The sequence below is a fragment of the Hippichthys cyanospilos genome, chromosome 20 (genome assembly GCF_059441005.1).
Source record: "Hippichthys cyanospilos isolate Australia breed blue-spotted pipefish chromosome 20, RoL_Hcya_1.0, whole genome shotgun sequence".
Taxonomy (NCBI): domain Eukaryota; kingdom Metazoa; phylum Chordata; class Actinopteri; order Syngnathiformes; family Syngnathidae; genus Hippichthys; species Hippichthys cyanospilos.
In genome coordinates, this window is record NC_142388.1 from 3,959,866 (window position 1) to 3,985,501 (window position 25,636).

Here is a 25,636-nt window from a genome sequence, read left to right on the forward strand (position 1 = left end):
CTCATTCCCACAGCGACACGAGACAAACTTACTAACTTGGATTCTTTGCATTAAATCCATTAGCGATAAGCAAATGCCGTCACATGCCATTTAATAGCCCCAAAGTGGAGGCAAATTAGCAGCTACTAACTGCACTTTAACAGGATATTACCAGCAATGAAAGCATAAACATATTATCTAAGGATATGTCATGTGATAATAGATGGTATCAGGTAAGTGCATGGTAAGAATTGATGTGGATCCATTATCAGTCCGTGCATGTGGTACTTGCATTTTCAATAAAGTTGTATTAAACTGAAAAGTTCAATAAAACAGAAGCGTATTCAAAATTGGACTCGGAATTTTAAACTTAACTTGGACTTTTGTTTTGGTGTTTATGCATACTACAAGGTGGGTGATAAATAGAATTAAAACAAAAAAGGTTTAAAAATGGAAAAAATCATGATGTTTTTTTTTTTTTTTTGCAAAAAAGAAAAAAAAACCTCGCATGTTCATTTCATCACGTCATTTTTTTCCCCCAAAGAGCTAACAATACATGATCATTTCATGCGCGAAAAATACCATACTATACATGGTCAATTTAAATAAAGAAAATACCTTACTTACTTATTGATTGTTGTTTTTCGCGAAGAAAATGCCTGTGTAAATGATCATTTTTTTGAGGAAAATATGCCTAGTTTACATGGTCGTTTTCTGCGCAAAAAAAACCTCATGGTTATTTTTGCATGGTTTTTTTTTCAGTTTTTTTTTTTTTTTACTGTTCTCATGGTTGCTTTTCTCGAAAAATTGCCTTAGTATACAAGGTCTCAAACGCCAGTCCTCGAGGGCTGCAATCCTCTTATGTTTTCAATGCTTGTCTTCAACACACCTAAAAAAAGCCTTACTATATACATTTTTTTCACAAATAAAAAAAGGCTGTGTTTCTTTTTTTTTGTAATTTTTAAAGCCTTACTATACATGGTTGTTTTTTTTTTAAAGCCTTACTATACATTGTTGTTTTTTGAAAAAAAAAGCCTTGCTGTACATGGTCATTAAAAAAAAAAAGGAAAAAAAAAGCCTTATTATACATTTTGTTGTTTTTTGTGAAAAACAGCCTTACTATAGATGGCCATTTTTTTCACAAATAAAAAAAGGCAGTGTTTGTTTGTTTTTTTATTTTGTATTTTTTTAAAGCCTTACTATACATGGTTGTTTTTTTACCAAAAAAAAAAAAGCTTTGCTATACATGGTTGTTTTTTTACAAAAAAAAAGCTTTACATGGTCGTTTTTGTGGAAAAAAAGCTTTTTTCACAAATAAAAAAAAGGACATGGTTGGTTTTTTTTAATTTTTAAAACCTTACTATACATGGTTGTTTTTTACAAAAAAAATAAACAAACTCACTATACATGGTCGATTTTTGCGAAAAAAAGTCTATTTTCACAAATGAAAAAAGGCCATGGTGGTTGTTGTTTTTTAATTTTTTAAAGCCTTACTATACATCGTTGCTTTTTGCAAAAAAAAAAAAAGAAAAAAGCCTTACTATACACGGCCGTTTTTGCATTGTTGTGGAGAAATCGAAGTTAGGACCGACATCCGCGGAAACAGTACAGATTTATAAACGGTTAGGTGCTCGAAGCTGCTCAGTCGGGGGACTAGCTCAGATGGTAGAGCGCTCGCTTAGCATGCGAGAGGTAGCGGGATCGATGCCCGCGTCCTCCAGATATTTTTTTCTTTTTACGTTCCATTTTCTGCTAATCTGAAAAATTAAATACAAAATAGCGGAATCGCAGCTCGTATCACAGTTGCCATTTTGTCGAATAACAAGCATGCGAGAGCTAGCACGTGTTCCCCAAACATTTCAGATTTACTTGACTAATATGCGTGGGGAAAATGGAATCCTTCATTTTTTTTTTGCTATATCGTAATTTTCAACATCCCTCTAAACGTCTTAAAATTACTGACAATTTCCCATACATTTTAACCATCAATATCATTAAATCATTTGGACGACCATTACTTTTTCAACCTATGGATAACACAATCACATTTTCTTTCGAACACATTAACGATTTGAATAAATGTGTCGTGAACTTAAAGTCGGTTTTCATCCGCACCCACGTACTTCCGCAAGAGAAAACAGCAGTGAATTATTGACAAGTAGAGCAAATCAATAAAAATCTACACCGCCTAATTTCAATGCGTTCTTCTTTTCAGCAGCGGATAATACAATTACACTAATCGATGACGTCATCGCCCACTTGTGTATCTTGGTGATCAGTCAGTTGATGCAAAGAAAAATTGTCAGCGCCGACGTCAATTTAAGGTCTACACCGGTGCATTATTGAACCCGACGCGCATTGACGTCACCTGCAGTACACATTTTAACCACAAGAGGCCACTATATATTCACAAAATAGTCCTGATCAAAATGGAAACCGCGGATTCAACTTTATTATTATTTAGAAGTAGCTGAGAAGAAGTTGTACCCCTTTACATTACTTAATGACTAAAACGTAGGTCAACTTTAAGTTTGTTTTTTTTGATTATATCATCCCATTATCATAGTTTATACTTTAGTCATGCAATTCTCATATAGGTATTCAACACATTTTTTCATTATCGTTGTCCTAAGTGGGGCAGTCTATCGAATATTTTCAGAACAGATTATTCTATTGATCATTTCATCGATTAATCAAATGATCGAATAAGTTTATTTTGCCCTTGATTAGATTATTAAACAATTACTGTTTATCTAGTATTGCTTAGTGGAGAATATACTCAGTTTTGAAAGAGATTTTGTCATGGTTTTTCAAAGTAAAAGCAGTTTTGTAAATATCTTATTTGGACTCAACACACAGCTGTCATGAAACCTTTCCTTGGAAATCACAATGTCACCATAATTGATGGGACATCTAGAGAAATTTAGATGTGGGTTGTGGCGGTATATAGGCGACCTCTTTTGGCCTATTATTTATCTATTTATTACTAGTAGTCAAATGAAGCTTCATGAGGCCTCTGAGGTATTGTTTTACTCCTCTAGATGGTGCTCTTGGTTTAAAAACCAGCGCAGTGGAAACTATTAAAGTTCTCCCGGTTCTTTGAGCCAATAGTGCCATCTAGTGGAGTGAAAAATACCACAAGTGCTTTGCGAAGCTTTGTTTTGTCCTTGACAAATGATTTATTTTCTTTTTCTCAGACCTTCATTGCAACTCCAGACTTCTTTGTCACGACACTTTGCGGCATGACCGAGTAAACAGGAGATGTAAAGGATTCCACCATAAAATAGTAATTAGATGACAACGCGACCGAGAAAAGCGGCAGACGTAAATGTTGCACAATAGCGCGCACACCCCGCAGCACTTGTTTGCGTACAGAAAAAGATTGGTGTTTACCGACGTCGGGCCAGCGAAAGGAGGTTGCGTCCAAGCTGGAAAGTAAAGAAAACATTCACGTTGATTCTCTGGAGTTAAGGTTTGGACCTGCGCATTTAGACAAAGCCTTTCAGTGTTTCAAGCGGCCTCAGGAATGGGATAAACCCAAGGCTGTGTAATCCACAAGATTTAAGGTCCGCTGGTATTTTTTTTTTTTTTTTTTCGTGTGTGTGTGTGTGTGTGTGTGTGTGTGTGGGCAAATCCAGCAGGTAGAGCGGCTCAAATACGTGCTTGGACACATGAGCATTGATGCACTGTGTGTCTGGTTTGTTTGCAGGCGGGGAGGCTGGGTATGTGTGTGTTCCTGTATAGGTGTACTTGTGGGAACCGCTTTGAGTTTTGTACCGACATAGTGGGGACATTTTGGAGAAGTGAAGACATTTGGGCTGGTTTTCATTTGTTCAGAACTCTTTTTGTGGGTCAAGACTTGCTTTTAGAAGGGTAGGTTTGACTTGGGTTAGGATTGAGTTTTGGGTGGTGCTTCTTAATTACTTTTCGCAAAGACCACACTAGGAAAGAAAAAACCTTTTGTGCCCCCCTCCCCAAAATCTAAATCAGATTAGTATCTATAAAAGTTCTACAAGTATACCTAAAACTGTATACCTTTTAACATTAACAAGAAAAAAAAACAACATAAATCAACTTTCAACAACTGCTAACTTTTTACAGCGTTTATACAGGTTACAGGTTAGTCTAAAACTGAAAAAAAAAGAGCATCAAAGTGCCTGAAATGTACAAATAAATAAATGATGCCCATCAAATACACTTCACGTGGCAAAAACAAAGACTTTTCTTGTGGTCCTCTGCGCCACCCCTGGCATTTGCCCCCCCACCCCACCTCACCACACGGGGCCCCGACCCACTATTAGAGACGGACTGAGCTCAAGTAAGAATTCGGCAAGGATTTCTGATGGTTAAAGTTAAGGTAAGTGGCTAGGAAATGCATTATGTCCTCACAAGAATTGCCAGACAAATGTGTGTGTATGTGCTCTTGGTTTTCGGTACATGGTGGGGACCGGATTCTGTTTTTCACTGTTTTGTGGGGACTTGTTGCATTTATGGGGACCATTTCGCTGCAAGTTTAGGGGCTAGGAAATGCATGCTGTCAATAGGACATCTCCACTAGGACAGAAAAAAAAGTGTGTGTGTGTGTGTGTGGTTTTTGCCACATAGTGAGGACCAACTTTCACTTTTTACTGTTTTATGGGGACCATTTTGGTGGACCCCATAAGTTCAGACATCTTTTGAAAGATCAAGACTCTCGGAGTACAGATTCAGATTGGATTTTGGTTGAGATTCAGAAAAGGAAATCTGTTGTGATGTTTAAAGTTAGGAGCTAAGAGACGCATTTGATCAATGGGAAGTCCCCACTGTGATAGAAAACCCCAGTAATATGTGCGTGTAGTTTTCAAACAGGGCCACGCTGTTTGTAGCTCGAAGCGCCCTGCGGTACACCCACAGGAAATCTCATGTTGCTGCCAGCCACTCAAAGTAAACACATCTGTACGCACCGAGCGGCCACCTTTGCTTCGCTCCGTCATTTATTTACGTGCTTGTTCGCAAATGCTCGTGAAAGGAAGAGTGCTACACTTAAGGACACGGATAGCATTAGCAGTTCAGTTCCGTTGTTTCAAATCTCTTCTCGCTAGCATTACAACAAATAACTTTGCATTTTATGAGAATGAAATGGTTATGTTTGTAGAATATTCATGGAGTGAGAAAAGGTGATATTGACGGAAAAAAAAGGTTTATTACAAAAATGACCACTTTGTTTTCTACATTTCAGCTACTCGTATTCCCCTATCTATAATATCATAGTGAAAAGTAGGTATGAATGAGTACCGATACCAAGTTTTGGTATCGGACGATACCTGGCATTATTTCAAGGTATCGGTTCTCGCAATTGAAGTCGATTCTTGTATCACGAATAAATATAAGACGAATAGAAAATTGCTATACAAATGTTACATATACACACACACACACATATAAATATGTATGTATATATATATATATATATATATATATATATATATATATATATATATATATATATATATATATATATATATATAATGTATATATATATATATATATATAGTTTACAGTTTTACGATCATGAACTACAGTAGAAATTTTAAATTAGTAGAGTAAATACAAGCAGTATAGTAAAGAATTGTAAAGTTGGCAGTATAATATGGTTTATAATATGATGATTAGGGCAATAGCTAACTTTTAATTATCAATCAATTTTCAATTATTTTGTCTATTAATTGGCTATGAAAACGTTTTAATTTCTGTATAGAAAACACATTTTCAGATTGACAACGCATAAACTATATGCAGTGTTTTTATATTATTTTGATTACTTGCTTGGTCTGTCGCGTCAGAAAATTGTAAAATTAGATGTTTGTACTTTTTTTTTTTTTTGGGGGGGGGGGGTTAACACAAGAATCCACTTGCTTCCATAGAGGAAGAAAATCCGAGAAATATGAACGTGACTCACAGATGGGAGTCGATATTTTTAATAATAGCCACCGGGGCACAAACAATTGTAAAGGACCAATTCTGCCTAGCAACAAGTGACCACAGAAATTCCTCTAAAGTGTTGTGCTTTTCAGCGGTCCGCCGCCCGACATTGAAGCTAGCTTAATCACCGCCTTTAAATGTGACATTTTCAAAGGTCTTGGTTTATGTCAGCGCTCACGTGTCGTCCTGTTTCGCATTAGCAAAAGCGCCCTCATCCACTTGTTTATTTTCCCATAAAGCCCCAAATACCTGCGCCTTTACACATCTGCGCTTGTTTGCCTGTTTACGCCGCGGCCGCAATGTGTTCAACATGTGTTCGCCCGCTACGCTCGTCTGCAATCGGACCCGCTGAGGCATTAGCCGCTAACCCACTTGCGCAACCCCGCGCTCCACTTCTCGCCGCGTGGACACGACCGAATCGGGGAATTAGAGCATCTATTCGCCTAAGCTTACGGATTTCCACCGGCGTGACCTCGGAACGTTAAATCGCAATGGTATTTAATCCTCGGCAAAGCGCAACGTGAATGCCGGGATCAATCTTTGCGGCGCAGAAGTTCGTCGTACGCTTTATTTACCTGTTTATCGCACGTTTGTTGTAAATAAGGATATTTGGAGGTTAGCTTTTAACAGTGCAAGTTTACACAAACGATCAATGAAGCCGTTTTTTCAAACATGCATGTGATGCGTTTTTAGCAAACCAGGAATTTTTGGTTGGCGTCCATTTTTGGAGATCTATAAAAACAACTTCTTGCCAAAAAGTTCAAATGGTCTGCAAAGCACAAAATGACCACCAAGATCAATTTTTGTGGCGCATGCCCCCAACACTGGTCAACTATCCATCCAACCAGCTTATTACATATTTATGATGGTTTTAATACATATAACGAATATTTTGAGGTTACCTTTTTGTATTAGAGTGACCGTATTTTTTGAACTATAAGCCATGACTTTTTCCTCATGTTTTGAGACCTGCGGCTTATAGTCCAGTGCGGCTTGTCTGTGTTTTTGTTGTTGTTGATGTTTTTTTTTTGTTTTTTGTTTTTTTTTTGCTAGCCACCACCAAGCAAATGTTTGGAACAACTATCAAATAGAACTGAAAAGATGTGAATCAATCACTGTGCTCAAAAAGAATTAAAAAAAAAAAAATTATATATATATATATATATATATATATATATATATATATATATATATATATATGTATATATGTGTGTGTGTGTCTAAATTTAATAAGAAAATGTATAAAATTTGGGGTAAATTTGTGATGTGTAAATTTTATATACAGTACCCAGTATATACGATTTTATTGATACATTTATGATTGTATATAAATTATGTAGAATGTGTATTATGTTCACTAAAAGAAACTATCAAACAAATAAACTATCAAACTATGTGGCTTATTTAGTCCAGAGTGGTTTATCCGTGTCAAAAATCATTTTTTAGCTCTTATTTTGCTGCTGCGGTTTGTATACCAGTGCGCCTTATAGTCCGGAAAATACAGAATATTAATTAAAAAATATATGCTAAATGATCAAACGGAAAATACAAGCTTATTACATTTATTTTTATGATAATTATTTTTTGTCATGCATTTATTAGAGCTAAGGAATATTTTGAGGTTATATTTTCGTTTTAGGGTTTCTCTGCGCTAACTGCGTCACAAAATTAAGCAGAGTACAAGTTTACACAAATACTCAGTGAAGTCGTATTTTTTTCAAACATATACGTGACGTGTTTTTATGTAACCACGCGTACGTCTGGAAATATTTGTTTTCAGTTACTGACGAAACTACAAATTTTCTGCAGATGTCCATTTTCGGATTTGTACATAAACAACTTCCTTAAGGTCTCGGCTTTTATTTCTCGGCTGCCAAAAAGTTAAAATTGTAATCAAAGTGTATAGAAATACACTAAAAACGACAAAATAAGTGAACATTTAAATCACACAATGAAGTAATTAGAAGCTAAACCACCGATTCTGCATTTTGCACTTTTGCAAAATCTTGATTTTAGCTACTATTTAAATCTTGTTTAAAAAAAAAAAGATGAATTAATCCAATTCATTTGATTTATTGCCCAGCCACAATATAGGGCAAACAGCCCCATTAGTTCTCATCAAGGGAGAACATACAGGGTCACAGATCATTAGGCACAGTCACCCCCCTTTTTTGCCCCCCACTTTTTTTGAACGTCAGCATTCAAGTGTGCAAAGAAGAACTGGCACAAAAAGCACGATGAATGCAATATCTTTTTTATATCTATTTCTTCAGCGTGATCGCAACAACAAAGAGCATTGCGGTACAACACAAGCACACACAGGATGATGCGTGTGATTCACTTTATTATTATTTTTTTTTTAAATATGATGCCTTCACATCTGTCCAACAAGTGCACCATGTTTGTAAGCTTAAAAAAAAATGAGAGCGATCAGACAAATAAATACTGTACAAGACCATAAATGTCAAACTAGATTGAGAAACCACAAAAAGATCATGCTTTTGTCCATATTAACACTCCATCGGGCCGTCTTTTCACCATCCGGTAATGAATCAATCTTTTGTGTGTTTCTATATACAGTACATACCTTAAATAAAGTGCCTTCCATTCAAATCAGTTCATGAAGAAAAAAAAAAAAGGTGAGGATTTGGAGAGAGGTGCATCAGATAGAAAGAAGAAAATTTCCACTATTGGAGCATCCATTCTCTCTGATTCATGAAAACAAAAAGTGTTATCTGTTCATCGCTTGGGATCTGGCTGACCCGCGTTTCAGGTCCGACTCTTGAGGTAAATGGACAAGATCTTTTTCACGGAGAGATACTTTCGAAGTCCCCCTGAGAACATGGTTGAGACTAGGCATGGGCCGATATCCGCCGCGACGGTTTACCGTCAAGGTTGCAATAACCGCTAATATGCTTTATAACCGGAAAATTGCAGCTTTTCTTTTACGATTAATCTGACAAAGTGGGCGTTTAAACGAAGAATATGCTTAAAAGCTTGCAAAGTTGTCTTTTGTTTTTAATCTTCTTGGCATGCATGGAGGGTAAGAAAAGTCTTTGCCTTAACTCCTTCGGACCTAAGCAGCATAATGAAGGACATGACGCATCTAAAAATGAATATGAAGCAGTTGAATTATGTCGCCCACTGGGAGATGACTGGACTAAGATTTACCAATCAAAACCAAGTTATGATCCTTTTTAGATCTTACAAAATGTCTCTCAAAACACTTAAAAAAGGCGAACCTTGGTGCTCATTTTTGACCAAAAACACTCATGTTAGTCAAACAAACTTCATTTCTTTATATTTTTAAGTGTTACAGAATCTGATATCAGCCCATGCCTAGTTGAGACACAAACACAATTGAGCTTGGTTTTATACATGCGCACCATAAAGAGATAGGAGCTTGGATGTACCAGGCACCAAATACTGCTTTTCAACTCTTTGGCACCCAGCGATCTTGCGTTGCCTTTCTGATTCACACGTTTTTTTCCGACGCGAAAAAGCCACGTAGAAATCAGTGTATTCGAATTATGAGCTGAGACCGGGGCAACGTAAGATGGCTGCCGGTGGCTTCGATTCTCGCTACGACGGCGAGCACTTCCCGTGTTGAGTCGTGATTACTATGACGTATTTCCCGGAAATGAATACAATTGTCTATAAATAGTAAATGGATAGTATTTATATATCGCTTAAATCGACACCATACGGTGCTCAGAGCGTTTTACAAAGCTCAACGTTCGGTTATTCTTAGTTCCAGGTGGCTTACCTTAAGTTTGATCACACGTTGCAATGTGGCCAACGTTTGAATCTAGCTCGGTTATTGCAGGCTTTGGTGTTGTAAAAATAGTGGCGAATCGGCTTTACGGCAAACATAACTCTTTTTAGCTAGCTGCGGAGACCATGAACAGATTAGACAGAGCGCGCCTTATAGAGCTATGAACGCGATTACAGCGGCCATCTTGGATGTGCTTTTGCCAAAGTTCACAATAATTCACTGAAATTCTTTTGCGATTTTACGCAAATAGAGTTGTTACAATGAGACTTGCTGCTATGCTACAAGCCATATGTGTCATATTAGAGTATTTTAGAGTAAAAAATCAATGTATAGATGTTTATTCTATACACCCCTATGACATTCCCAAAATGTTTTGCGCAGCATGGCAACTTGTGAGCTGTTGTGAGTATAACGGAGAACGCACAAAGCACAATCAGGATCTTGTCCTTCTTCAACCGCATTAGAGATGCAAGCATGTACAAAACTGAACATAAGGTGCTCCTATTTGTTATTTGTGCCGTTCACTTCCTTCATCGGAGCCTGTCGTGTGCATACTGGGGAAGGTATTCTCTTGGTAATGATAAATTGCTGCCGCATGCTCGGGACCAACGGTACATGACTTTTAAAAGGAAGGCCGTCATTTTGGCTGCGGTCCATCAGTACTCCCTGGCTTCCTCTAATTCGTTCATGAAGACATCTTCATGGGGGTTCTCCGGACACTTGAGAGCGTTATTGGGCGGTCGCACGGCATGGAAGCGGCTCCAGTCTCCCTTACACAGGATCCAGGGCAACACGTCCACTTTGAAGTGCAGCTCCGGCGAGAACTCGGTGCTGATCAGGTTGGGCATCCCGGCGCCTTTTCCCCTGGTGATGAGGCGGCCGCGGTCGTCATAGCAACAGTGCTGCGCCGCCAAGGTGGACGAGTCGCCGGAGAGCGCCGAGCGGATGCAGCTTCGGGCCGAAGGCTTGTAGATGTCGAGGCGCTCCTTGGGGCCGCTGGCGTCGCGCCATCGGAACGTCCGGCCGCGAGAGTCGTCGTAGACGCTGACCACTGTGTAGGCCGCCTCGGACGGGAAGGAGCAAGGGCAGCTGGGAAGTTCCAGGAACACCAGGCGGAGGTACCGCTGGAGGAAGTCGCTCTTGCAATTCAGCCATTTTTCGCAGCTGTCCACATCTGCGATCGAAGAGTACGACATCGGATGAACGCCTGCACCGCTCGCCGCCATCGTTAAATTAAAGGCATTCCACATCAACGAAGACATTCAAACGCATTCAAAGAAGGAACGGGGGAGCTGAAATTTCGCCCACATGGTGATAACGCGTCAAAGTTAAAAATGGCATGACCACTTTTATCACACTTGGAGTGCGCCATCTATTTGTTATTATACTGCGATAATGATTTGGAAGAAAATTACCCAAAAATGATCGAAATACTACATGACAATCAGTTTCGGGGAGGTGAATACAGGAAACGGAAATATAGCGCGGGCTTCCAGATTAAAAGCTCACAGTTTCAACATAAGACATAACTGAACATTTAAAACTAAAGTGCTTAAAGAATGCTTGTTCTTTTCTTGAAACCAAGACAATAACAACCTTGGCTAACATGAACACGGCTAAACGGGAAATGACAAACAGGACATACAGAGCGGCCTTCCAGATTAAAAGCAGTAAATTCCACAAAAGGATAACACAGGTGAGTAAACAATACAAACTTGAGGAATTCTTAGGACTAAATAAATCTCATTTTAACAGCACGGTTTACGAACACGGATGGATTCGGACGTCGGTTCGGTCTGCTTGCTTCTTTGAATGAAAATAATGCGGTACAACTTTGGTTAACAAAAGCAACTCCTCTGACGGCTAACACCCAACTGATTTTATACATACAAACATACAAACATACAACGGGGTAAATTCTAATGACTGACCGGTTCCGAACGGCTCAGTGCCATTCTCCATGTCGAAAGGGAACGGCTCCATCACGGCGTTGACGTCACCTGTGAGGAGAGGAGTGCCTGATGTCAAAAATGCCCAAATGTCCTAAAGTCGTACGCGGCGGCGGCGGCGTCGTCTCACCTGGACAAGGTTCCAGGTCGCACTTGGACGCTTCGGTCAGAGTGCAAGAATAGCCGCACGACTTGGTCCTCTTCCTCTCGCCGGGTCCGCAGGTGACCGAACAGGGAGACCACGTCGTCCACTCGTCAGCGTCCTTCTCTGCCGGGAGCGGCAAAAGTCAGACAAACGGCGGCCATGCTTCGGATGGCTTCTGAGGCTTTCCCTCCGACGTAATTGACATGTTGACAGAGCGAAGATGAGAGCGGCTTGGCAGTGAAAAACAACAATCTTCAAAAGGATTTATGGGGATCACGAACCCAAAGGTCTTCAAATTGTGTCTAGCAGTGAACTGGAAATGCACTTGGGCAATTTTCAGCCAGAATGCCTTCAAAGTTTCCATGCTGTGTCATTCCGTGAAAGTGACCATTTTCTCTTGATCTAACCTTTCCCAGAGGGAGCCAAATTCTTTTTGAGAGGCCTGAAGTGAAATTAGAGAGAGAAGCTGCGCTGCGGCTCTCCGCGTCTGCACCACGTTTTCTTGTGGCGTTAATAACACTGAAAACAAGACGCTCTTGATTAAAGGCGAAAGCGGGTGCAGAAATACCAGCTTGGGTGTAGCACGCATCCAATTTGACTTTGTGGGCGTCGCCACCTCGCCATGTGGCCGTACGGGAACGAGGTCTCAGGAGCGTCTTAATTACAGAAGAAGCCGTGGCAGGAATCCCTGATTTATACGCGCCAAGTCTTTAGAAGTGACCACTTCATGGGCATTGTTGCCTCTTGGCCGCCGCGTTCTGCGTGTGTCGTCACAGCGAGGGAGATGTTTATGGTCAAAACATGTTTTTTGGGTACCTGCTCCAGCGTGACGCCAACTACAATTCCAAAACTTTCGCTGCCGTTTGAGAGTCGTGTCGGGTTTTTAACAAAGTCAAAGTTTTTCTGGAGGCCATCCCGGAGTCGGGACCACGCCAACTCAAACCGAGGACATTATCGAGGCTTGGAAGTATGGAGACCAAGACAAAGATCAAAACTTTGGGTGGTTGAGACAGAGACGTGACCAAAACGTTTGGAGATCCAGATCAAGGTGAGTCTGAAACCTTTGGAGGTAAAGACCGAGATGAGGCCAAGATGTTTAGAGGTCAAGACTCAGACAAGACAGAGACATGGCGTCCACCTCCAAAATTCATAGACTTGGTCTTGATCTCCAAATGTCTTTGTCTCATCCTCATTCTTGACTTACAAAAGTCTTGGTCTTGTCTTGGGCTCAACCTCCAAACGTCTTAGTCTCACCTCGTTCTTGACCTCTGAGGCTCTTGGTCTTATCTTGGTCCCGACCTCCAAAAGTTTTGTTCTGGTCTCGACCTCCAGAATTCAATCTCAGTCCCAACCTCTTAAAGTTTTTGTCTTGTCTGGGTCTTGACCTCCAGAATTATTGGTCTTGTCTCACTCTTGAACCCCAGAAGTCTTGGTCTTGTCTCAGTCTTAACCCCCAAAAGTCTTGGTGTTGTTTCAGTTTCGACCTCCAGAAGTCTTAGTCTTGTCTCAGTCTTAACCCCCAAAAGTCTTGGATTTGTCTCAGTCTTAACCCCCAAAAGTCTTGGTGTTGTTTCAGTTTCAACCTCCAGAAGTCTTAGTCTTGTTTCAGTCCCGACCTCCAGAAATTTTGGTCTCGTCTCATTCTAGACCAACAAAGCCTTTAGTATCATCTCAGTCCCAACCTCTACAAGTCTTGGTCTTGCCTGAGTCTAGAACTCCAAAAGTCTCGGTCTCGTCTCAGTCTCGAACTCCAGAAGTCTTGGTCTCGTCTCCGTGTCAACCTTCAAAAGTCTTGGTCTAGTCTTAGCCTCCAGAAATTTTGGTTTTGTCTCATCCTAGACCTCCAAAGCTTTTAGTATCATCTCAGTCCCAACCTCAACAAGCCTTGGTCTTGTCTCAGTCTCGACCTCCAGCAGTCCAGGTCTCGTCTCCATGTCTCCATGTTGTGGTCTTGAACGCCCCTCGCAAGTACAGTATGCGAACGAGCTGACACGACATTTTTAGATGAGGCGAAACAGAGGGGGGGAAGATAGCGGGCGAAGTTATGCGGAACCCAGCGAGCCCTCCCCCCCCTTTGAAATTTTTGAACCGGCTCAAAAGGCCGAGCCGCCGAGGGCAGCGAGGGCCGTTCGAATGCTGGGGGAACCCGTGGGGACCCGGGGAAGGATGAAAGGGCCAAGGGAACGGCCCCTGTCAGTCTGCGTTCCCAATGCGCCCTCTAATTGTCCACAAGCAGAGGGCTGTTTTGTCTCGGAGAACAGTGGCCGCCTCACGCTGCCATTAGCGAGCGCATCCGAGCCATCTTCAAAAGGCCACCGTCGCAACCAGTGTCGACTTCAAAGCGGCCATAAGCCGCCATGTTTGGACGGCGGAGCGCTCGTCCCTCCTCGCACGCCGACGTTGTTTGCCGCTCCGGGGACCGTTTTGTCATGCAGCCTTCCGAAAACCGCTTTGTTGTTCTACATCGTTTGACCGTTCCCATTATCGCTCCCTCTTTGTCCCAGGCCAAATTCCGAAATATTGCCCTTCCGCGCGCCGACCCGACGATGGGCCGTCGTTGCCCCCTGCGGCAGGCGGATCGGCTTCGAAAAATCACCGCAGCCACGCAGACTACTACGTATCTTCTACGCCTGTGTTTTATTTAGTGCTCTGCCTGAGGCGATAGTCGCTGTTCCTACCGCGTGCTGTATATTTTGCACAATACGTTGTTGGATCGCCGATGTCACGCGTGTAGCTTTGTTTACCGTCATTCCCGAAATACGAGACACTTTTTCCCAGAAATGAAAGCCAAAGGTGTGGGTTCGTCCTATAAACGGTAATTCAAAGATTAGAATTTTTTTTAGAAATTCGACGCCATTCGACAAAGTTTGATCCTCCAGCAACACGAGTCAAGTATGGACGCAGAGATGTGCATTTTTATATAAGTAATAGTAAGTGTAATAATTACCATAATTAGACGAGCTAGAGGGTGGAAATCAGTTGGCTTTTAGCAGCCATGCAAAGTTGTTCTGGTATTATTTTTAATGTAAGAAGCAAGCAGACTGAACCAAAGTTCGAGTCCACCCTTGTTCACGTACAGGAATATGACTCAAACGGAGCGGATTATGTAAATATTATGAAATTCGCAGCTGATTAAGAATAAAGCTGTTGTTGGCACTGGCTAGAGAAAACGCAAAGATATTTCATTTGACTCGTTTATGAATTGTGGTCATTTAGCATCTGCACACAATCATAAACTTGGTGGAACGCGGATGAAGAGTAACTTTGGGTATTTATGGGAAAAGGACAAATTCGCATTCATTTACAGTGATGAGGCGTTCACTGACCGCTCGCAATGTGGGAAATCTGTAATACACTTAACTTGACCCGCAACAAATAAATCCCTTACGGATACGAAGGCGAGATCATCTGAAGAATTTGTTTACAAAGGTGAGATTGATTTTGTTTTGCTATCGTTTTGAAAACATTTGAAAATGAAGGGTGCGAAATCACAACACTTACCATAGTAGCTCTGCACTGGATCCCAGCCTTCGTTCCAGTAGCTCCCCCAATCTCCACCCACCCCGCTGAGCGAGGGTTCCTCGCTGCCGTAGAGAGAGTAATCTTCCTCCTCTTCCTCGCCGGTTTCTTCCACGGTGGAGCGGCCGTTGCCGTCCTCGCCGGAGTCGGTGTAACTCCAGAAAAGAGGCCAGAAAAGCTTCTTTCCTCCCAGCCAATCCACCGAGGAAGATGGAGAGGAGGAAGAGGATGGGACCCAGTCGTTATCTTTGGCCAGGTCCATCTCCACCTCCATTTGAGGGTCGTCCACCACCTCGATGGTGACCTGCGTTGACAGAGGATGTGTCAGATGGTCAGGAGATGTGAAATTCAATTCAAGCATCATCCATATCATGAAGTCGACTGAGAAAATAACAAGGTCTAACTCTGCAATATCAGCAATAAGTCAGATGCTGTACTTTGAAAAATCTAAATTATAACAATTTTTGGGGTTATTTGTTTTTTTTGTTGACCAAATAATTCCATCAATATTTCTTTGTCATGTCAATGACTTAGATATTAATACACGATTCTGAAAATTAGAGCAAATTAGAGGGCGTTATCAAAACGATATTTTATATCTAACAAAATTGATTTAAATTAAAAGAAAAAAAATCAAGTGTCTGGAAAATATTAAGAAATCACAAGCTATTAATTTGAAAAAGCACTGGTGTGAATTGAAAATCCTACAAGATCATAAAGTCCATAAAATCCATATCATACAGTTGAGAGAAAATAACAGGATCTCCAACACTGTTATATGGGCAATAAATGACCTACTTTTGAATAATCTACAGGAAATCATAAAAAATATGTTTTGATTTTTTTTTGACTATTTAATATTTCTTCATAATGTCAATAACCTAGACATTAACACACAATATGTGAAATTATTAAATAATCGAGGGTGTCATCAAATCTTCAACTAACGCTGCATGTATAAAAAATAACATGAAATGTAAGTTAAAAAATAGTTTCGAACATATTAAGAGGTTACAAGCTATTCATTTGAAAAAGCACAGCTGTAAACCGAAAGTCATTCAAGGTCATAAAGCATTCATATAAAGATCATAATAATAACATTATTAACAACACTAATAAAATTAGGTGACCTTTTTTAAAGAATCCATGAATGATATTCTGTTTTGATATTGTTTACCAAATTTTCCTATTAATGTGAATAATAAAACACAATAAACTGTTATTTAGAGGGATATATATATATATATATATATATATATATATATATATATATATATATATATATATATATATATATATATATATATATACAGTATATATATATATATATATATATATATATATATATATATAATTACAAATTAAATGACTCAACTTTCTGCTTGAATTGAACTGTTTTAGTTCACCAAATAATTCCATCAATATTTCTCCATAAGGTCAATAACTTAAATACTAAAACACAATTCAGAAAATGCCTAAAAAATGAAAAACTTTTGCCCGATTGCAATTGCTTGAACACCCCTCGTCACAGTGATCTTCTTTCCTTGTAGACGTCACCAGGAAATTTCAAAGCACATCAGTGACTGTTTAGCAAGAAATGAAGCGTCTAATGACGCTTTTGATGACGGTATCGTCAGGCATCCCCTCTCCTTGGATGCGCGCGAGCCAGCCAGACGTGATCCACCACAAATCGCCCTCTCAAGGAGAGAATGCCAGGATTTCTTCCAAGCAACTACATCTCTGAGTCACCTTTGACGCCACGGTGAGCAAGCGAGGAGTTGGAGGGGAAGTAACTTTTTCGCGCCGTGTTATCTGACAGTCGAGGATGAAACGGGATGAATGGGATTTGCGCCGCGTCGTTAGGTACGCGCTTGACGTCAACGATTGACCGGACTCACTTGGATGTTGGGGTTCTGAGAGTTCAAATCGGCGTTTGCCAGGTCTGGGAAGTTCTTCAGATCCAGGATGAAGGGCTTGGTCTCCTCCTCGGGTTCCGGTTGAGGGAGTAGTCCCACGGAGCGGTGCTGAGGGTGGCCCCACTTCCTCTGGTGGCTGTGGGGATCCGGCGCACTTTGCACCTGGTTCTGGTTCTCCAAGGCTTCGGGGTCATACTGGATCCCGCTGCTGTGGACTGGGTGGCCGTGACCCTGAGGGCAATAGGAAACCAAAAAAGTCTTGAGGTCGTTTCTATAACAGTTCATTTATTTCAGAAGACTTATGCAGTATTTTCACCATTTTTGTGTTATTTTCTTCTACATCTTTCTCTCAGTATTTTAGCCACGATATGGTCAACTCCCGGTTGTGTGATAACCAAATTGCTATGTTGAACTATGACGTGTTGTCACATTCTGGGTGAAATTTCAGCTCTCTAGTGTCTTCTTTCAATGCTTTCCCTTAAATATGAAATGTATTTGATATAAAAAATCAAAGGATTCATTAAAATACCACACAAGGGAAATTTTGACCATTTTGGGTCATTTTCTTCCACATCATTCTTGCAGTATTTTAGCCAAGGGATGGTACATCCCTGGTAGCGTGATAACTGAGTGGTTGTGCCATATTGAACTGTCACCATCTGGGTGAATTTTCAGCTCCTGTGTCTTTTTTTTAATGCTTTTCCTGTGAAATGCCTTCAATGTAAAGATCAAACGACAAAATACGGTTAAAGGGGACAAAAAAATCTTCACAATCATGTTATATGCACCTCCTTTCCTCTAAACGTGACATTTTGATTAACCCATTCAATTCCAAAGACATTTTTTTCCGTTTTTCCAGACATTCAAAACTTGTACTTATTCCTGATTCTACTTATTTAAGCTTCCACCTGATTATCGTTATAGTTCATAGTATTGTATTGTACTTTTTTTTTTTTTTTTTTACAAAAATTTAAACTGTACACCACACTACTTTCCTCCTCATCCTCAAAATCTCTCATAATTTGCATCTATGAGTCAAATTTGCCAGCTAAAAAAAACAGTTGAATTGTTGAAAAGTGATCAGGAGGAACAGCAACAATGTCAAGCTGTCATTTATATCTCTATCGCCAGCCTGAAAGGATTTTCGACACCAAGTACACAATTCAGTACTTCTTTTACAGAAGAAATGTTAAAAATGTTCATGAAAAACCCGAGGCATCCGTCTGGCCGGCCAAGTGACTCACCGGCCTTGGTATATTTCATTTTCTTTTCTTTTTTTCCCCCCCACAACAGTCATGGCATCCAGGCCTTGGACAAAGAGGGGTCTGTGCCAGAACGATCCTCTTTTAGCTTTAATGAGAGGGCCTGGGAGGCGTGAGACCCCCGCGCTTGTGTATGTGCCCGCCCGGGGCCAGGGCCACCATGTCCACCACTTATTTTAACCTTACCGGACCAATGGGAGGACGCGAATAGAAGCGATGCGAATAACTCCCAAAAAATGGCAGCGATTATCGTGCTGTGTTGGGAAAAACTGGAAGCCCACCTATTGTACGTTCGCCAATGGATTCCCCCATTCATTTGGATCTGTGTCATGGAGAACACTCTAGAACATATGAGGGGAGTGGAATTTGAAGATCGTACCAGTTTGTGGCCTACATAGAGCGGCGGTAGTCGAGGAGGGGGCTACCAGAGGAAATGTCTGCATTAATGACCAAACGGCTGATGATTTACAGTTATGGCATCCAGAACAGGACGTACTTTCTACTCAGGGCCTGTGATTGTCCCGTAAAGAAGTTATGTGGAGGGTCGAACGTAAGCATGTGAACACAAAACAGCCGCTAAGTGAAGGAGCTTGTCATGCGTGATGAATGACACGGCATCGAAAGCTGCCCGCTCCACAGATTTAGACGCCGAGCTTGATGCTTGTCATGCATTGAGGAGTTCAAAACTCATCAAATGGTTTTATATTTTCCCCCCTTTTACTTTTGTGATCTAGTTGGAGGTTTTTTTTTTTTTTTAAGACTGGCTTTCATTATAATTGGCACTGTCTCAGTCATACAATGCAGTTTTTCTTAAAGTATCGATAATTAATAATAAGCACTGTGGTGGACTTAAAAAAAATAAAAATAAAATATATATAATGTACATACACATACATATACACGCATATTTTTATGCAAATATATACAGATCTCATATATATAATGTACATATATAGTACATGTATATACACATATACATGGATGCATATACAAACATATATACATATATACATATACATATATAGTATATGTTTATATAAACACAAACACAAATACACATGTACATGTATACATACTTACATACATAGACATATATATACATAGATTAAGCATGAACACACATAAATATTGGAGATTATATATATATATATATATATATATATATATATATATATAAGTATATGTGCATAGATTTACATACACAGACATACATACAAATATACTGTGTATAACATATATATACACATATACATGTATAATTTACATACACACATATACATATATATACATATATACATATACATATATACATATATATTATATATATATATATATATGTATATATATATTTACGCATTGAATGATTTAATCTTCTATATATAAGTATATGTAAATGTATATATACATTTACACACTGAAAGAGTTAATTATTCTTCTTGTCACTATACTTAAATATGCATTACTTGCAATATATGCTATACTGAATATAAAGACAAAATATTTTCTTTTTCACTCCTGCAATGGCTAAATGAACATAGTTAGCCATCAGCGGATGACCCACATTAACATAAGGCAATACACATTCCATCCCCATTGTAGCGCGGCAGCAACAGTTCCTGACCAATCAGGCGACAGCAGCACGCGTAGCTCCACCCTTTCGACGAACGTCGAAACAAATCAAGGCCTTGGTTCAAGCAAACACCTGGCGTTCTCGCAGATGAGTCAGTAAATCCCTGCGGCCACCATTAAGGCCAATCTAGCGTCTTACTTTCCGGTTATTAACATCGCATGACTGTCAAGTCTCGTTTTTCGGCGCACGCCGCCTTTACACCTCCGCCGAGTCGCACGTGCTTTCACATCTTGCTCATCTCATCCCTCTACACATCTGGATCCTGTGTTCTCATACATTGTATATCATCCTCCTCCTCCTCCCCCTTGGTCTTCTGTGATCCTGCTTACCTCCTCCTCCTCCGGTCTGATCAAAGGCCCGAAGGCTGACGGCATGCGGCGTGTTTAACATGAACGCCGTATGGATGCAGTCGGGGGACCTCTGTTTGGCCTCAACACAGTGTCTCCCATAACACAAACCTTACTGAGAGATTCGGGAAAAGGGAGGAAAAAGTTCTCCCTCAAGTCAAAGTACAGAACCTCTGGACTCAAAACGTTCCTGTATATGTTTTTGCAGGTTACTTTCAGAATACTTTTATTCCGGCAATCAGCTTAACTACGGCGGCCCTGATTGGCAAAAATGAGTCGATTTACTGAGGATAAATAATACGTGCATGTGAGTATTGTCATATTGTCTGTCTACATGTGTTGCTGCACAATTTATGTTCAAATATCAGTTCCTTTATCTTCTGGTGGCGTTTGTCTGTTTACTGTTACTGTTGTACCAATTTTTTGACTGAAATATCACAAAACACCCACGTAGATGCATACACACATAATTAAGTACTAAGGTAATCGATTACTTGAGTGCTCATGTAATTGATTTCTTTAACCACTAGAATAGTAATCGATCACTTTACTACCTGAATTGATCAATTACTGTGGTAGATTACGTTGGGCACTAAAGTAATTGATTACATTAGATTGATAAATTGATTTCCTTGGTACTGAGATATCTAAAGTAATCTAATACTTTAGTACTTGATTCATTTCCCAGCAATTTTTAAAGCCTCCATTAGGCCAGTGCTTCTCTGTTATATATTGCCAAGCCCCCTCCCAGGAAAGAGAAAACTTTTTGCGCCCCCCCCCCCCCACTTAACGTGCTGACCATAAATAAGATTATTACCCATAAAAATTGTATTAGTATACCTGTATCCTTTTGAACACTACAAAACAAAATAAAAGCAAAATAATAAAGTTTCAACAAAAAAAATATTCATTTTTTACAGCATTTATACAGGTTACAGCTTAGTCCAAAACTGAAAAAATAACCAAGTGCATCAAAGTGCCTGAAACATTAAAAAAAAAAAAAAAAAGAAGAAAGTCTTATTTTATTGCAATTGCACTTCATAAAGCCTTTCAGTCATCCGTGCCCCCTCTGGCATCACCTTGGAAAAAAAATAAGAAAGCACCAGGGGTTAAATGGCTTGATTCACAAAATACGTAAAAATACGTCTTTGGGATTGAATGAGTTAAGCATGGTGAAGCCTCTTAAAAACAATGAATTCCGGCTTTGTGTGTGACTCAGGTCAGAGAAAGGAAGTGAAGATGGGACGAGTCCAGCAAACGGAGAAGCTAGGGATAAAAGTCCAAACCTTGAGGGGTGCGGAGAAGGCCAGCAGCGAAGGCAGCTCTGATTTATGTGCATGCGCATATCAAAGGCCTCTGTACTTGGCTCTTTCCAAACCATTACCGAAGAACAATAAACTATTGCCCCCCCCCCCTTTGATCGCCATCTTTTGCAAGAGGGCAAAAAGTGAAAACAAACGGATGGCAGAATCGGGGCGAGGTCGCGGAGGTCACCGCGGGAAAACAGACGAGGCCAACGCATCTGAATATTCCACTCCTCTTGCGTTATGACCCCAAAACAGGAAATTCCGCATTAACACACAAAAAAGGCCAACGTAAACAATCAGAGGAATGACACTTGACCCCGGTTGCAGTGCGACAGATTCCGAGGGCTCGCCTTATCGCCGTTACATAAGCATATCGTTACTGGGATCCCTTTTTACCCCCCCCCCCTACTAATCTCTCCATCCAGCGCTTATGGACACACACACACACACACACACACACACACGCACGCACACCCTGTTGCTAGCAGTGAAGGTATAACTGCAAGTTTTGTTGGGTTTTTTTTGCAACCAACTGAGCATCCAGGGGCGGCCACACAAGAAGGAGCGTCAACTGAACCCTCACACAAACACACTTTGATCCCAAGTTCTCCATGTGCAACAAAAACACTCGAAAACGGGGGGTGCCACGCATCAGAATGAATGTGTTTGTACGCGTGCAAGAGAGGATGATGTACTTGCTAGGGTTGAGCCATGGTAAACCTGACTAGACATGGCAAGTGAAGTGCAAGAAAGTAGTGGACTGTCAAGGAGTCTTTCAGTGGAGCTAATTGACATCTTAGCCTTTTGTTGCTAGGACTTACTCTGATCTATTTTGAAGTGATGGTGAACAGATGGATGAAGGGAGGATAAGGGAAGAAAAAGGAAAGAAGGAAGGAAGGAAGGAAGGATGGATGGATGGATGGATGGATGGATGGATGGTGAAGGAAGGAAGGAAGGAATGAAGGAAGGAATGTGAATGGAAAGAGATGAATTTATGGTGAAGAAGGAAGGAAGGAAGGAAGGAAGGAAGGAAGGAAGGAAGGAAGGAAGGAAGGAAGGAAGGTGAATGGAAAGAGATGAATTTATGGTGAAGAAAGGAAGGAAGGAAGGAAGGAAGGAAGGAAGGAAGGAAGGAAGGAAGGAAGGAAGGATGAATGAAAGAGATGAATTTATGGTGAAGGAAGGAAGGAAGGAAGGAAGGAAGGAAGGTGAATGGAAAGAGATGAATTTATGGTGAAGGAAGGAAGGAAGGAAGGAAGGAAGGAAGGAAGGAAGGAAGGAAGGAAGGAAGGAAGGAAGGAAGGAAGGAAGAGATGAATTTATGGTGAGTGAAGGAAGGAAGGAAGGATGGATGGATGGATAGATGGACAGATGAATGGATGGTGAAGGAAGGAAGGAAAGGAGGATGGAAGGAAGGAAAGATGAAAGGAAGGAAAGAAGGAAAGATGGATGGAAGGAAGGAAAAATGGATGGAAGGAAGGATGGACTGATGAATGGAAGGTGAAGGAAGAAAGAAAGGGATGAAAGGAAGGAGGGAATGAAGGATGCATCAATACAAGTAATATTAGTAGTCAGTATACATGTACAGACACATAAAGATAGATAGATAGATAGATAGATAGATAGATAGATAGATAGATAGATAGATAGATAGATAGATAGATAGATAGATAGATAGATAGATAGATAGATAGATAGATAGATATTTCATATTGACAGTGCAGAAAATACATCGACATTAATAATGATTCAGGCTTTAGTGTGTAGAGTAGAAGAAAATATCCCAGAATAGTCAAAAATATTCTTTCCATCACGAAGAAATCCCCTTTCATATAGAGGAAAAAGTATTCACGATCATTTTAGTCGTAGATTAATCGTTGCACCACAAACAGTATTTTATTTCCAACATTAGCGAATTTCTCTGCAAAGTTGCTCATTGAGCGATTGTGGTTTACTTTCAAAGTTTGTTGTTTTTTTTCCCCCTCCACATTTGACTTGTTTGAATGGAGCAAATACCTTGTGAGCAGCATTTCTGTGTCTGCTTGGGAAAGCCGTGGCCAAGCTAAGCAGCAGCATGGAGAACATGACGAGCGACATCCGAAGTCTCCTCACCACCTCCTGACGCATCTTCTCCGAGGACAATCGTTTTCCCCAAAGTTTAAAAAAAAAAAAAAAAAAAAGTTGATTGCGAGGCCCGCAGACGCGACTAAACCCGGCGCGGATTGCGTCCGAGTCGGCTCGTTGACAAGTTTGAAACTAGATGGAGTCGGAGCGGCGAAGACGCGCACGCGTGCTGTCCATATGCGCGAGCGGCTGCAGCCCGACGCCTCTCTGCCCCATAAAACCACACGGCTTTAAGTAGGAGCACGAAGGAGCGGGATCACCCCACGCGCAAATAAATCTCCCCGTCCGCACCGGCGACCGCTTATTCAACTAACTTGAAGAAGTGAGTCACTCCGTCGTGGGTGGGTGCATGTTTTCTTCCGATGCGCGGACATCTGGAGATCATGCTTTGCGGCTCGTCGGCGCAAAGTGGCTGACGCGTGAAGCCGTTATATAGTAGAAGTTCAAGCGCCGGCTGGCCGGCTGGCTGGCTGGCGCTGGTCGGTTCGGTTCGGGCCAATGTGCGCGCGCCGCCCAGCCATCCGGTGTCGGTAAACGCGCCTTTTGACGCACGCGCTTTGCTTTGACTGGGCCGGAGCTGTGCAAGTTGGGGGTGGGATGATGCTCATTGCAAACAGCTGTGTGTGTGTGTGTGTTAGGAAAATGACTTTGTTAGCAGAGGAGAGTCGACGTTGCACGAGTGCGCTGTTCCCTCGTTTATCGCGGGGTAATGCTCCCTAAAACACCCGCAGTCACTGAAATCCAACAAGTAGTTTTTTTTTTGTGTCGTTTGTTTTTCTTCTCCCTTAGTTCGTTTTTTGGGGGTTCATATATTTGAATTAGTGATGGGGATGATCCCGTAGAGCAATTTTTCTTCATTAGAATTTGCAAAGCCGCCCTAGGAAAGAGTAAACATTTGCCCCCCCCCATTCGCCATGGCGACCATAAATGAGATTATTATAGATAAAACATGTATAATTATACCTAAACTGTAACTTTTTAACATTGACACAAGGAAAAAGTAATATAAACCAATTTTCAACAACTGTTTACTACTTTTTTTTTTTACATCATTACACCGCCTAGGAAAGAACCCCCCCCCCCCCCCCCCCCCCCCCCATGGACATGCTGACTACAAATAACCTAACCCGTTTCCTTTTTAACAATAACAAAAGAAAAAAAACAATATAAATCAACTTTCAACAACAGTTAATTTTCCAGCGTTTATACAAGTTACAGTTTAGTCTAAACCTGAAAAAAACTATAAACATATCAAGAAAATGCAATAATAAATAAACCTGCAATAAATATAATGTAGTAGATGTTGATGTTTTTATTTTTTTTCTTCTGGTCCTTATCTCACAGGTTGCCATCAATGGACGACTTAGTTGTCCCCCTTCCCCTTTAGGAGAAAGTGTTTTGAGGTTTGTTTATTTGTTTTTTTTCCCTTTCAAACTAGACCTCCCTAAGGGAAAAAAATCTTGATTTTACATATTGACAAAAAATGTATGTCTCATGCTCAAAGATCACAAGTTAATTGTCTATGACAAAATATGAAATACAAATATAGCTTTTGATATAATAGACAAGTCCCAGAAAGACGTTTGTAGTTTGTTTGCGTGATACTGTCACCTAGTGGCGCTTTAGGAAGACTTGTGCAGTTGATACATTCAAATGAGATAGCAAAATTGGTTTAAATAAAAAAAAAAAAAAACATGGCTGGTAAATCCGCCTGAGACCCAG

At 40.6% G+C, this 25,636-nt stretch overlaps 1 protein-coding gene and 1 non-coding gene across 2 annotated transcripts; one reads left to right on the forward strand and one right to left on the reverse strand.

Moving 5' to 3' along the window:
- The first annotated feature begins 1,626 nt into the window (after positions 1 to 1,626).
- On the forward strand, positions 1,627 to 1,699 carry trnaa-agc (transfer RNA alanine (anticodon AGC)). The gene has a single exon. It is a non-coding gene; the product is annotated as a tRNA-Ala (tRNA).
- Positions 1,700 to 8,264: 6,565 nt separating this feature from the next.
- ism2b (isthmin 2b) lies at positions 8,265 to 24,403 on the reverse strand. Its single transcript, XM_088402712.1, has 6 exons — positions 23,807 to 24,403; positions 17,227 to 17,475; positions 15,311 to 15,632; positions 11,795 to 11,932; positions 11,647 to 11,715; positions 8,265 to 10,889 (listed from the first exon to the last, which is right to left on the reverse strand). Exons 1-6 carry the CDS (start codon positions 23,915 to 23,917, stop codon positions 10,372 to 10,374), a joined length of 1,407 nt encoding a protein of 468 aa, XP_088258838.1. The 5' UTR covers positions 23,918 to 24,403; the 3' UTR covers positions 8,265 to 10,371.
- Positions 24,404 to 25,636: the final 1,233 nt, after the last annotated feature.